The sequence below is a fragment of the Cupressus sempervirens genome, chromosome 3 (assembly GCF_028749045.1).
Source record: "Cupressus sempervirens isolate cs-2001-9-10 chromosome 3, ASM2874904v1, whole genome shotgun sequence".
In the NCBI taxonomy this organism is placed as follows: Eukaryota; Viridiplantae; Streptophyta; class Pinopsida; order Cupressales; family Cupressaceae; genus Cupressus; species Cupressus sempervirens.
Window position 1 is genome coordinate 675,364,870 of NC_143120.1, and position 15,456 is coordinate 675,380,325.

At 33.2% G+C, this 15,456-nt stretch overlaps 1 protein-coding gene across 1 annotated transcript; it reads right to left on the reverse strand.

The window, feature by feature from the left end:
• Nucleotides 1-851: 851 nt before the first annotated feature.
• LOC149568530 (uncharacterized) lies at nucleotides 852-5,148 on the reverse strand. Its single transcript, XM_089816737.1, has 5 exons — nucleotides 5,065-5,148; nucleotides 4,962-4,968; nucleotides 4,614-4,814; nucleotides 1,156-1,814; nucleotides 852-1,028 (listed from the first exon to the last, which is right to left on the reverse strand). The coding sequence occupies exons 1-5, from the start codon at nucleotides 5,146-5,148 to the stop codon at nucleotides 852-854; spliced, it is 1,128 nt and encodes a 375-aa protein (XP_089672863.1).
• Nucleotides 5,149-15,456: the final 10,308 nt, after the last annotated feature.

The following is a 15,456-nucleotide window of genomic DNA, read 5'->3' on the forward strand; positions in this document are numbered from 1 at the left end:
GACCTTCACATACAGCTAGTTTTCTCCCTTGAAAGGTACTCGAAAATGGAAAATAATGCATACACTATCATAAGGAAAAGAGAAGAAGCTCAATTACTTCAACTTGCCCTCTCAACAATCAAGGTACACAACAATTTCAAAGAATCATGTTTTTATTATGAAATTCATGCACAATTATGTTGTTCAAAATAGTCTAAATGAAAATGAATCCACCAATGAAATTCAATCTCTTATCCACAGGATCCGAATTCAACATTTCGATGATTGAAAGTTGTAACAGTGGGTATCTCACGATTATTTAGTAAGTTCAACAAATTACTTCATATTTTAGTACATCTTATACCTGATGTTGCGTCTAATCTAGCATACATTCTTTAATATTTGGCAGGTAGCCTCTCATTTCTTTTCACAGAACAAAAGAACAAACGTAACAAACTTGTGCATTTATTATATCTCCTTATTCACACCATTCAACCAAGACATTTGAGCAATTAATTCTACATGATATTGGTATTTACTTGCAATCATATCCTACTTTGCTTCAATCTTTATTATGTTTTGCAGTCTGCATAAAAAATACAAGGAAGATGTAGAATAGTTCTTCGAAGACAGCAACACAATTCAACATCCTCTCATTTCGACTTCATTTTACTTTTTTTTTTTTTGGGCAAATGTGGATGGGGCCTCAAACTATATATTAAAATAGCTAGTTTGATAACTCCATGGGGAAAGAACTAGAAAGAAAACCCCATTTCCTCGTTGAAATACAAAAGAAATAAGTAGAAGAAAAGCAGTCCACAAAAGATTTCCCCTATGACAACACAAACTAAAAAGGGCTGCAATTGGAAACATTAATTTGAATCCTGGATAAAAAGTTCTGCTAGAACAAGAAAGGCAGACAACATAATTGGATGAGAATTAAGATTGGGATGTGAAGCCGAGGCAACAAATTCTACATGTTGATCATCACATCCCGTATTTGCTAAATAGTCGGCCACAGAATTACGTTCCCTATATATATGAGATATCTGATACTTTCGAAACGAATCCAATAACCCCAAAAATCTATTTTAGGATATAAGTAATTTTCCAATTGAAAGAATTTTTTGAGAGACATGCTTTAATTATAATCATTGAGTCACCCTCAATATGAACTGAATGAAAACCATTTATTCTTGCTAGTATTAAGCCAGCTAGCAAAGCGTGTGCCTCTGCCATATTATTTGTCCCCGGAGGTAAAGGTTGAGATTTAATTGCTAAAACCCTTCCACACTCATCTCTAATCCAAGCTCCAATTCCTGATTTGCCTGGGTTTCCACATGATGCACCATCAAAGTTTATCTTAACAAAACCAGATAATGGAGGAGTCCACTTGACATTTGATCTATCAACTTTGCCGGATAATTTTGGATTTGAATGAGTACCCATAGGAATGCGAATAGCTTTCCAATTCTGAATGATACTACTATCCCAAGCTGATAAATAGTGATTAAAACTAACAGAAGCAATTGAAGAATTAACGCTTTCGACTATAGATTTCTCAATCTGATCTTGCACCTTGCTCATATGTGAAGAAACATGACGAAAGATACGCTTGTTTCTTTCCCACCAAAGTGCCCAAAAAATAGCTGAAGGAGCACACTTTGAAATACCATGAAACATTGACTTAGGATAAAGCAAGGGCCATGATTGAAAAAGATTCCACAAGCTGTTCAGAAGTGGCATCTCATAATTGAGTTTCTTGAGCACATGTAACCAGCACTCTTGCACATAAGGACATTGTAATAGTATGTGATCTGCAGTCTCCCATGTTTCTTCACACAAAACACACTTAAATGGCAGAGCTATTGAAAGTCTAGACAATTTATCACTAGTTAAAATCCTTTTTTTTAAAGCAAGCCATGTGAAACAGCCTGCTTTGGGGAGCACAACATTATTCTAACAAAGATTGAAAGCACGATGTGGGGGCCTAATTTCAACTAGATTTTGTAATGATTTATAACCTTCTTTAACATAGTACCTACCATCTTTAGAAGGAGCCCATCTTACTACATCCTTATCTCGAGAAAAATAAATATTTCTTTCCTTAAAAACTCCCAATAAAAAGGAACATTGATTATTGTCCAGTGGTAAGGATGTCGGATCCTTCCAAATACCCTTGCCTGAGTGTAACTCAATTGCAACCACAAAATCAATCAATTTTGAGCCCCAATGTTCGTTAGTGATATGCATGATCTCCAAAGCTTGGGAAGAGTTCACAAGAGGTCGAAAGACCAACCAAGAATCTACCCAAAAAGAAACAGATAACCCGCTATGTACTTCCCACGTGATGTAGTTGAAGAACACCTCTCTTGAAGCCATCATAAAATTTCAAATTGCTGACCCCTTTGGAGGATTTGCTAAAGTGAAGATATGCAATGGGTCATCAATATCCAAATATTTCTTACGCATAATAGAACACCATTTGCTATTTGGTTTCTCATACATAAACCAAACGAGTTTTCCTCCAAATGCTTTATTTCTACTTAGAAGTTCTTGCAAGCCCACCCCTCCTTTAGATTTAGAATGAGACATCTCTTTTAAAGATATTAGGGGAATCTTCTTATCCCCAGACATATTATCCGACCAAAGAAAACTTCTAATCAGTTTCTCAATCTGGCTAATAACAGAGGCAGGAGCATTCAAGACAGCAAAAAAATAATTTGGAATTGTTGTTAACACTGTTTTGACTAATAGGATTCTCCCTGATAGTGATAGCCATCTCGCTTTCCAAGCTACAAGTCTATGTTTTATCCTCTCAATGATGTTGTTCCAGTAAACAACTTTGTTTGCTCCCACAAAAAATGGAATTCCCAAGTACATTGATGGAAGTTTACCCACTGGAAATTGTAAAATATTTTGGATTTTGCAAGCCAAAACAGACTGTGTTGAAAAAATAAATTTTTGATTTGAGCTGATTAACTTTCTGACCTGAGGCTAGTGTGTAAGCTTGGAGGGTTCTCTTTATCTGTCTTGCTTCTTGAATGGAGGCATAACCAAAAAGTAGTGTATCATCCGCAAAAAGAGAATGTGTAACAAAGTGCCTGCAATTAGAGCACCTTTCCATACTCCTTGCACCTGTTGGGACTTAGTTGACCTACTGAACACTTCTGCCATCAAGATAAATAGAATCGGAGATAGTGGATCACCTTGTCTAATACCTTGTGAGGAAGAGAAAAAACCAGTTGGAGAACCATTAATAATGATTGAGAACCATGCTTCAGATATACATGCTTTTACCCATTTACACCACGCAGCAAAGAAACCAAACTTGTCCAAAACTTTGAATAAAAAGTCCCAACGAAGTCTATCATATGCTTTCATCATATCTAACTTAATAACAAAATTTTGAGTTTGGTGAGTCTTAATGGAATGTAGAGCTTCATGTGCCACCAAGGCACCTTCCAATGCTTCCCTTCCTGGCACAAAACCCGCATGCTCCAGAGAAATAAGATTAGGAATTAATTTCTTCAATTTGAGGTAAATAGCTTTAGTAAAGATTTTGTAGATCACATTGCACAATGAAATGGGTCTAAAATCAACAAACGTCTTAGGGTCTTTGACCTTAGGAATAAGGGCAATATTAGTGGTATTAAAATTACAAAGCATGGCTTTACTCTTCCTTGATTCCTCCAGTGCTGCCAAGAGGTCCCAACAAATAAAAATCCAACATCTTTGAAAAAAAAGGGTTGAGAACCCATCATGCCCTGGGGATTTATCCGAAGAAATGGAAAACACGACAGTATGGAGTTCCACTATAGTGAATGGGGCCATCAACATGCAATTATCCTGAGCTGTAACTAGAGTTGGGATATTGTTCAATAACTCTTCTTGTTGTTGATGTGAGGGAAAATCAGCCTCCTGAGGGTCTAATAAATTTTTAAAAAATTTAACACCTTCCTGTTGAATACCTTCAAAAGTAAGAATAGAATTGCCTGAATCTGAATCTTTGATAGAGAATATAGTTCTTGAAGCCTGCTTTTGTTTTGCAATAGCATGAAAAAATTTGGTACTTTTGTCCCCCTCTTGTAGCCAAAGCTCTCGTGATTTTTGTCTCCAATAAGCCTCTTCTCATGAACAAAGTTCCTCCCACTCTTCTTGTAGATGTTTTTGTTGCAAAAAGGTATCACTATCCAAACCATGATGAATGACATGATTGTTAATCTAATAAAGTTTTTGCTTGACCACCTCTTTCTCAAAGAAAACATTTTTGAAAACAAATTTATTCCATTTTTTTATCTGAGTCTTCATATGTTTGAGTTTTGACCAAAACTGATACATCTTGATGCCCATAACACGTGGAGCATTTAACCACCACTCCCTCAATAAAAGATGAAATTGGGGATGTCTAAACCACATTCATTCAAACTTGAAAGATGGCCTATGATTGTGATAAGCCAAAGAAGGAAGATTTATTAACAACTCAATTGGGAAGTGGTCAGAGCCTAGGAAGGACAAAATAGCTGAAGAAATACTATAATTTTGAATTCTCCATAACTGAGATATCAGAAATCTATCAAGCCTCTCAGCTATCTGATGGAAACCCATTTGCTTATTAGTCCAAGTATAACCACCTGAATAAGGAATCAAATCTAAGAAATCATTATCCAAAAGGAAAGAGGAGAAGTCTTGAACGGTCTTAGCTGGAGGGCAAATACCTCCAATTTTTTCATCCGCATTGAGAATAGCATTAAAATCACCACCCATGATAACATTTAGGACCTGGATACTCTGAATAACACCTGTTAAAGTTTTCCATAGCCTTCTCTTATCATCTGTAGCAGAGGGACCATACACATTAAAAAGATGAAAAGAAAGTTGGAAATGTTGGACTTTTATCAATTGCCAATTTGCTTGCTGTTGGATCAACTAGACTTGCACTATCTTAGGATTCCACAAGATGCCAAGACCCCTTGAAGCACCCATTCCCTGCACATGAACAGAGCACCAACCCTTTCAAGTCATAATTGATTTTTTGTAATTTCCCTGCGATAACTTGGTTTCCTGTAACATAATAATATCTGCCTTCGAAGAATCAAGCTGTTTCTTGATTCTTTGTCTCTTGTCAGAGGCATTAATGCCTCTGACATTCCACGAAATAATCTTCATCTTTGAGAAGGAGAGACTTTTGCTCTCCTTGTCGAACGTGTCAAGATAGAAAAATTTCCATCAAGAGTGGATTGAAAGCCTGCTTCTACCTCCTCTCTTGTTATCACCCTATTAGATTTTCTGCCTCACTTTAGGTATCTTTTTTGGTGTCAAATTGACTGCGGCTGATTGTGAAAGAGACAAAGTTTGAGAATGGTCAAAGCATCTATCAATGCCAAGATCAACCTCAATTCCCACTGAATCTGAAGACTCCTTATCTCCCTGGAATTTCTGAAGATCTTGTGAACATAACTCATCTTTTTCGTTAAAACATTCCTCTAAATAATGTTCAGTCATGGAGCAATCTAAATTTTCTACTGGAATTGGAGTTTGACATTTTAGATCAGAAAGAAAGGGGGGAACAGCGAGTAAAACCTCAACCTCATTCAGTTGTCCTAAACCCTCTGAATCCTCATGCTAGACCAAGATATCTTTATTTAAAAACACTTTCCTTCGGCATCCCGATGAATCCTTATTCTGGTTGATAACTCCCAACCCCATTATGACTTCATTTTACTTTTGCTCTTGTTAATTATGATTAATACCATCTTTGTTTTGATACTGCATTGTTTATAACTTTGAAGTTAACCATGATTCACTGTTAGTAAATAAAAGTTCTCTATCGTCCTTTGTGTAACTTGGCTAATTAATTTATTGTCTTGTTTCTTTCAAAATAGAGCTGTTATCACTCATATTTTGATTTGTTAGTCCCTTGAGGCCAGCATCTTAGCCTAATACCTGTAATAAGCATTTACATAATCCTTCCGCTTTAAATTTCAGGGGAAAAGAAGGAAATAAAGAAACTTTGAAACTGCACAGAATGGCTTTGATGTTATAGCTTTGCTAAATTTGCACATAATTTCTTTGACTTGCGAATCGGCTTGACCCTTGGACCTTTGGGGATACAAGTGCTAGTTAGTATGACAAATTTTTGTATCGTGCGCTTTCAGCGTGAGCAATTTGTCAAATGGTTGGTGTGCCATTCAACATTTGTCATTTTGTTACGGACATCAAAGCTAATAGCAAGATATTCAAAGCTCTTCGTTTCATATCCTGAGTACCCATGTATAATATCTATTGTGCAACATGCTCCCAATGATTCTTGACATGGCACCGATCTCAACAAGAACGGGAGAAATAGATAATGAAGCTTTCAGCACATTTATTTTATGAAAACTCTTGCACTTATGACATTTCTTGTGACATCGCTGCTTTTATAGCTTTTGGTGGGCCGGTTTCTCTATGAGGCATTTAGTCAAATAGTTGCAGTGTAATCTATGTTTCCACAATCTGCATGCATGTCCATTGCAGCCATTTCCTGATGAGGCAATCTTGGCAATCAATCAAACATTCACAACCTTCTTGAAGACATTATGTCAAACAATTAGCTGCTCACCTCTTTTGTTTGAAGCTCCACATTCAAATGAATTCTCATTAGCGTCTCTATGAGGCATTTGGTCAAACTAATCCCACGTTCCCTATACGGGATTCCCCATTTTGCAGTCTTGTTTACCGTAAGCAATTCCAAAGTAAAAGCTTCGTTATAAGTGATCAAACTTTAACCAATCTATGATTGATATCCATTCTATGTTTCAAAGGATGAAATTGGTACACAATTTCAATGAGAAACTTTGCAGAGATTATAGCATTCGACTTCAACCCAACAAGTGCATTTTCTCACAGATTTTCTAAGCCTCTTTAATAAATCCCCCAAGTGTCTGTCGGTTACATCTACTCAAAAAGTTTTGAAAACCTTATAATAAATTCATTGTATGCAGTCCCAAATGTTACATCCTGTGAGGAGAAATTTTAGGGATCTGATATTTCACACACTATTACAATGTTTCTCTTGAAATAAATTTGTTGTCAATGAAGCGCAATATCTTTAAGTTTAATCAGGGGACATTGATGAACCCGCATGGTGTTTCTAAACATCTGCATTCCGAACAGCGAGGATATTAGCAAAAATCCGCCGAGTGCTTTTGTTTGATCACAGCAATGGAAATCAATATTCATTCCAATTAATCTATACTGTGCATCCTGTTCTGGGAAAATCTCCAAGGTTTTCACAAAAATTTCTTGGAATAGAGATTGATTGTAAAATTCAAAATGCATTTGAAACTACTAAGTTATGCCTGCTCTATTTTTAAGAGCTTTACATGGTTTTGATAAAATTGGTTGTGAATGCTCATTTTTGAAGCATTAAGAACTATTAAGTTTTGTGTGCTCCATTTTTTTTAGCATCAATAACTGGGAAGAGTTACCAATTTGACTTTCTTATTGCTTTAACATTTTTAAGCACCTTGAACTTTCTTTGATTGTGAATGTTCGGTTTTAGCGTTTCTAATTCTTTAGGCTAGAATTTGTAATAATTTGAGCATTTACTTAAACAAATTAAATCCATTTTTGATACACGTAGGTTCGTTTTTGAAGGTAAGAATGAGTAGAACAATCAAATAATTAAAATTAATTTTGAAAAATAAGTTTGAAGTACTATTTACTTTTATAAAATTTGAGTCATATTGGTTTGATTGAGAACTTGACTCTAAAAAATAAAAATAAATGGCAGGGTAACAACATCATGGTCTTAAAATCAACCATTTTCAAAATTAATTTGTAATTTAGAAATTAGATTTAGCATAGTAAAACTCATTTATTCTATAGAATCTCAAAATATCGAGTCTAGCTATTCTAAGCAATGTATTGAGACTTTGTCTTTCTTCTAGTTGAACATCCATATAATCCAATTTAAATTTTGGAAAATAAAATTACTAGCATTTTCATTCTAATAAGATGCGATGGTTATAGGAAAATTTTGTAATAATAATGTTCTTCTATAAGGATGGTGAAAGAATTGAGTCATTTCCATTTTCATATACCTAAAATTACCTAAAATTCCCCTTGTCCTCTTTTTCTCCCTTCTCCTTTTATTTATTTTTCTCCTTCATCTTCTTTTATTTTTTCTCTTTTTGAGTGATTTATATTATTTATTTAATATAATTTATAACATTTATGTCAATATATTAAATTACACATATTTTTAATTTAATCTATTATTTTATTATTATAATATAGTGATTATCATATATTTTATTAAATTTATTTATATTAAAATTTATAATTTATATATTTCTAAAAGAGTGTAATATTTTATAATGTAAAAGATTAAATAATATTAATTTTTAAATTTTTTTAATAAATTAAAATAAATAATTTTAAATATCACCATCTTTAGATCTTATCAAGCAGGAATTCTTTGCAATGAAATCTTTCTCTCACTTGAAATAGAAAGACCAAAGAAAATAAAAGAGAATTCTAAATAATTTCTAAACCATTTAAATTATTTACTTATTGTAACAAGTTACACAATTTTAAAAAAAAATTTGATTGATGCATATATATTAAACTTAATAAATTTGTTTGCATTTTCTTCCAATTTAATTTTAAGTTTTTGTCTGGCCACAACCATATAAAATTGAAGAAATCTAAGCTTAAATTTATAGTACCAAATTTTAAATGATAAAAATTAAAGAAATAAAACTTATTGTTTAATGAAAGCAAATATATAGAAAAATATAATGCATATATTAAAATGATTATTTTTATATAAAAAAAGTAAATAGATTCTCTTAAAAATGTGAAAGAGTTTCAAGTTAGATAGATAGATAGGTAGGTAGGTAGGTAGATTTGTGTTGTATTTTTCATGCATATAAATATTAAATTAAGAAAGTTATTTATATATTTTATTATACTAAATTTACTTTATTTATTATTAATGCTGTGCATATTAAGTATATTAAGTAGAGAAATAAAAGATGTAAATAAAATAATAATAATCTTAATCAAACATTGAAATGAAATATCACTTTAACAAGTTAAAATTGAAGAAAGTAAAATATACATAAAATAAATTTATATAAAAAATAAATAAATTATGTGTATATTTAATTACACTAAATTTCCATATATATTATTAGAATTTGTGCATGTTAGAAAAAATAATAGTACTTAAGAAAATTAAAAGAAAAGATGAAAGTTAAGTTAAAAAAATGGGTAGAATAAATAAATAAAGTAAACAAAGTTATACTAAGAAATTAGATGGGGGTAATTTAGAGCACAATTTACAAAGATTATGGTGGGGAAGATTTTGTAAAGGTGAGAGAGAGAGAAACATTAGGAGAGTTGAAAGATTCAGAATAATCTACTCTTCAGGTCTTGATACAATTCTATCATGTTATTTTGTATGGAGATCGTTCTCATTTACCACATGGCTTCTATTGTTAATATTTTTGTTTCACTTCTTGTTGCCTTTATAAAAGCCCTTTTTCCCAATTTCTTCTGAGACTAGACTTGATTGTGTCTTTAGTTGTTTGGTGCATCTGGGAGTCATTTAATAATAAGTTGTAACCATTGGGCATGCTTTTGCTTCATTATTCCATTATTTGTTCATCGGTCAACAAGAGTCGATAGGTAATCAAAGTTCAAATTTGGCCATGTGATGTAATAGAATTGATATTTGCATGTTTTATGGTCATTTGGCCATGTTAATAGGAGTCATATATTGTCTTGGTGAAAATTTGTCAAATTATTATGACATTGCAAAAAATGTTGGAAATTTGCAAAAGGAAACTTTTACATTTTTGTACAAGTTGAAAGGTTATTTTGATTTGTGGACACGTGAATTTTTTTGGAAGCTATAAGGCCATCTCCCACAATGGTATAAGTAGGATGTAAGGCACTTATTGAAGTTTTTAATGAACAAATGCTTGGATTTGGTGCACAATTTCAAGATTGTCATATTGGTGTTGTACAAGGCAGGTGTATCCCCAAAGGAGATGACCTAGCCCCCAACAAATAACTACACATTAAAAGAATAACAATAACATAGAGATTTAGATCTAAAACCTTTCCAATTCTAATAATTGAATCATAAGATTTTCATCCAACATGTCCGATTGTAAGGCATTTTGGGTTATGACCAAATACATCAGCAAATTACTATAGTAGTTATGCAAGACCTCACAAGATCCAACCACTAGCCCAAATCTACAATCTAGTAGAAAACCCCAAGAAGAATTTAAACTTATACTCGCAAGCAACCAAGAAACCTTCTTGTCTATCAAGCCCACACTTAGCTAGTAGCTTTGCTAAAATTCACTCCTCTCAACTACATTATGCTAAACTGAATGGTCCATGATGACTCAAGACAAGATAAGACCCTCTACTTTTACCAGACTAAGCCACAAGTCAGCGTAGAAAAAAATTTTAAATAAACACTTAGAGTAAATAAACCATCAAGCTACCAATCGGCTTGGCAACAAATACATGAAATACCAAATACTTAGGACAAGCCCCAAGAGTACAATGCATAACTAACTCATACGACCAAATGAGAGTATACACTCTTAGCCATAGGTCCACATGCCATCCAACTATCTAAACCCAAGAGTGCACATGCCAACTTCCTTAGATCAAATCTCGCAAATACAATATCCAAGGTCTTCCTGTAAGTTAGGAACATGTTACCAACAACCACCAAAAAGGTTCCAACTCCAAGACAATTACTCCAAAATTCATGCACACTTAGGACAAGGTCCCCAATATGCCTCAAACACATCCCCAATGGTGCAAAACATAAATTCACAAATTTGAGCACAAATCTCCTACATTCAGGATTACTGGCTACCCTAGGATTCTCCTACATTAGACACCACATATGCAATAAAAATATGTTCTCAATCTAGTTGGACAAACATATTTTAGGGTTCAACGCATAAACCCCAAACTAGTTCTTCACATACATGTCCTCCATATTATCAACTCATACCCTTTTTCCTTCATTCCACTAATGCAACTCCTTTCCTACAATTGTCATCTGCACATGTGTCTTTGGTGTGCAACATGTCTATTTTCCATGTTGATCTCTAACCTTTTAAGAATTCTACAACTCATCTTGACTACCAAACCTTAGGTTCCTCATACCAAGTTCTACATTCTACAAAGGAATCAAGGAATGCTTCCTTCCACCCTTCTCAACAATAAACACATTTTTGACACAATCATGCACTGCCCTGCAATCATACTTACAAGGTCTACCAAGTAATATGTGACAACTACTAATGTCCACAATATCACACAACACTTGATCAACATATTGTCCAATTATAATATCCCCTCTTCCAAGATAATTTCATGTATATACCATTATGTTGAGATATAAATCAAATATTAAATAATAATATAATTTATTTATTAGTATTCACCATTAGATAAGTTTAAATTAGAAATTCACTAAATTTAAACTTATCTAATAATTAATACTAATGAAATAATAAAATATAATAATAATATTTATTGATTTAAAAAATCATATAATATTTGGTTACCAAGATAAATGATGGATCATGTAAAGATGCAACTATTTAGAGAGACGCATGAAATAGTATATATATAGAAAAGTCATACAAAAGGGAGGAGGGGAAGAACAGAGTACAGATGGAAGGAGTGAATAAAGATCAAATGAAGTCTCACATAAAAACAAGAGACAATGGACGAGAGAATGAAATAGAATATGGGAAAGATTTATACACAAAAGCTTGTACATTCATCCAATTATTAATAGAATCATCGTATGTGAGCCGAATAGTGTTTTAATGCATATTACAGTCATGTAAAGAGTTGCATTTGAAGTCCATGATGCAACAATTCATCAACTGGCCTTGACTCTCATATGGGATATTGTAGGGAAGAAACTACAAGAACAACAATGATATATACAAAGGAAGCTAACAATGAAGATGAGATACATATCATACATGATAGGACACACAAAATATGCTCACCTATTAGAATCATCATCTTTCAACGTAGAGAATAAACCTCCATTCCCTACCAACGTAAATATCAAGGATCATCGGTCAGAATCTTCGGAGAAGATAAAAATATATTAAAAAAGGTCGATTCATAGTCATTATAGCTTATAACACAACATCACTTGAAGACATAATAATAGAGAGCAGAGATAAAGCACTAAGTTGGATAAAAGAATTGAATAGACAACAAAATGATAAAGTTCACATTGAGATTTAGATGTAGAGGACTCCATATGAGAGGAAAGATGGAGTATTGTCCACATGAGCAAGGGTTTCTCTTCTGTCAAACAAGTCTTGCATGATAAAAAGATGATCACATGATGAAGAGTATAAAAAAGTGATAACATAAGGAAAAGATATCGATAGGTGTTCACACCATGAAAATACATGGACCCTCGTGCATCATCTAAGGAATACGAAGGAAGGAAATCACACCTCTGGAAGAATTAAACCAATAACTAATTCATATTTAGTGGATATACTTAACAGGTGTATTGCAGTAAGCTACAAAGTTGATAGTTAATATCTAAAGATAAAGGATTGTATATATTAAAGGGACATACATAGTTGTAGATTTCAAGAAGAATTGAAGGTATGTAATATTTGATATTTATATATTTGAACTTGACATAGCCAATGTAGAGAATGTTTACTAATGATAGACATAAGAGAATTTTATAGTTCTTATAGAGACCAAGTTAATCTTGGTAGAGGGCATCCAACTATGGATGTTGATTTTCTCATAAGGAGAACTCAAAAGAGTAGAGGGCATTCTTAATGGAATGTTGGGATTCCAAACTGGAACCCAGAGAGAGATTTATAGATAATCTCTTAGAGACAATATATATTGTAGCGGTCAAACATATGCATATGTCAGAGATTAAAGACTTGGTAGAGGTGGGATCTCTACCAGGTAATGTTTCCAAAGATCCCAAAGAGGCCTAAGGAAGATGCTCTTTTGATGATAATCATCTAATCGAGATATAGTTCTCATTAAAGGGTTAGGTGTTTTGAGAAAGCTCTCTTCTGAGGGATTAGGTAGGGTAGTCTGGATAGAATTTTCGATTCATATTTACTAATTCAATGTTTATAACATGTTTTACATGCAATTTTTGATATCAGACTAACCATTTCTTGTAGGGTATAGCATTCGATCCTAATCTAGAAGAGGGGAAATTACAGTGGTATCAGAGCATCATCTTACCATCCTATAAGGTAAAGGAGTTAATCTTTCATTCACCAATCTAATTAGCATATAACCAATCAAGTTCAATAATATGTAACACAAGTTCAAAAGTTATGAAGCTACTCATGGTTGTTGCGTTGAGTTCAAACTTAGAAATTAAACAAGAATTATATTGCTTGAGGACAAGCAATCTTGGGAGGGTAGGATTGTAATATCCCCTCTCCCAAGATAATTGCATGTATATATCATTATGTTGAGATATAAATCAAATATTAAATAAAAATATAATTTATTTATTAGTGTTCACCATTAGATAAGTTTAAATTAAAAATTTAAACTTATCTAGTAATTGATATTAATAAAATAATAAAATATAATAGCAATCATAATAATATTTATTGATTTAATAAATCATATAATGTTTGTTTACTAAGATAAATGATGGATTAGGTAAAGATGTGACTATAGATAGAGACACAAGATATAGTATATATAAAGAAAAGTCATACAAAAGGGAGGAGGGGAAGAATAGAGTACAAATGGAAGGAGTGAATGAAGATCAAATGAAGTGCGCACATCTTGGAAATTCATTATTAAGAATAGTGAAAACTAAAAATCCACATCTTCTTGTTAGGTTGACACTATTGCCAGTCTAAAATTTGTTATCTTTTAGTATGGGCTTTAAATGTACTACTTTGATCATGCAGGTCAACCAAGGTAATTTTCAGCTTTGACTTAGACTAAAGAGTAGACTATTAATTAAGGATACATGCAAAGAATGTAGTACAGATAATTAGAACTTCCATTTGCAGGGGATAAAACAGAGGAGGAAAGGCAACAGTACAATAAAAATTCTAAATGAGCTTAATGATAACGTGTAGAAAGCTTTGAGAAATGATGACACCATGTGGGTAAAGCTTAAGAAGAGCAGCTATCCAGGACCAAGCATGAGGACAAAGAGCAGGGAGGGTGGGGAATAGAAATATCCAAAGATGTTGGGCATGAGGGCGGAACCAAAAGGAAACATTTAGTAGTCTTCTTTTTGGAGCAGATGGAGTAGTTAAGAGTGGAAAAATAATGGACAGTCGATCACCAATAGGGACTTCGGCATGTAGGATTTCTTAGGTGATTTTCTAGGCTTGAGCATTAGCTATAGACCTCCAAAGTAGAGAACTTAACTTGTTCCATTTGGTCCGATTGAAGGTTTGAACTTGCAATGATTTGAGGTTAAGATCCAGGAAGAGGAGGGAATTGATGAAAGGATTCTGTAATAGTTTTTACAAGGAATACTCTGAAGCTTTGTTCATTGATCCACTTCTAACCCTTGAGGAAGTTATCATGAAATAGGGTGGAAAGTATTGTAGAAAGGTTAGGAGGAATAATATGTTGGATTGTCTAGAGAGAAATCTTGTTTGTCGGGGAAAGACCAAATTGGGACATAAGTTGCCTTGATTTCTAGTTAAAAGTGGTAGGATCCCACAAGTTAGAAAATATTTGAATTCCATTTCCACAGAGGCATCTCTCTTTAAAACTTTGAAATGCAAAAGAGAAGACTTGTCATATTGGAGTTAACAGCTCCACCAAATCAAGGATGAGGAAAAACTTAAACCATGGCCCAAGATTTAATCATACCATAACAATTTCTTCAATGTAATCTGCCAAGAAATGCAAATGGAAATTGGAAGAAGCAGAGCCATGAGTTTTGAAGAAGGGAGCAAGAAGCAGCTTATTCTTGTAGTCAACCAATACCTAGTTTGCTAATATATCTTATATAAAATCTAAAAGAATTCTTAAAATTTCATCGCTCTTAAACATTGGGAAGTTCAAACATTGTCTCAATAAGATAAAGGATAATTGACTTTCAAATACTAAAAGCTAATATATCTACTGATGAGGAGGATTGAGAACAATTACTTGAAGCATCATTGCTCCTTGATCTTCTGTGGGCTCCATTTTGAGAGGAATTTGATTTGGTGTGATAACGCATTAAGACCATTAGCAATATTCTTATTAATAGTAGGTTGGGAATTGAGGAAGATCATAAGGCTAAATTTGATATCCCAGTCACCCATAAGAAAACATATTCCATCCTTAAGAAAGTGGCAGGATCTTTCTTTCTAGGTAAGCTAGTTTGTAATCCATAAATTTATAAAGAGATCAAATGGAAAGATGGATATGATTTTACAGACACCAATACTAGAAATATTTATA

What these genes read in the sequence shown, in the direction of transcription:
- LOC149568530 (XM_089816737.1), bottom strand. Translation starts at nt 5,148, where the DNA reads ATGAAGATTATTTCGTGGAATGTCAGAGGCATTAATGCCTCTGACAAG. An exon ending in AGATTTGATTCCTTATTCAG is followed by an intron (nt 1,815 to 4,613) that starts GTGGTTATACTT and finishes TTTTGTGTGAAG; the next exon opens with AAACATGGGAGACTGCAGAT. An exon ending in GAATAAATGGTTTTCATTCA is followed by an intron (nt 1,029 to 1,155) that starts GTTCATATTGAG and finishes CGAAAGTATCAG; the next exon opens with ATATCTCATATATATAGGGA.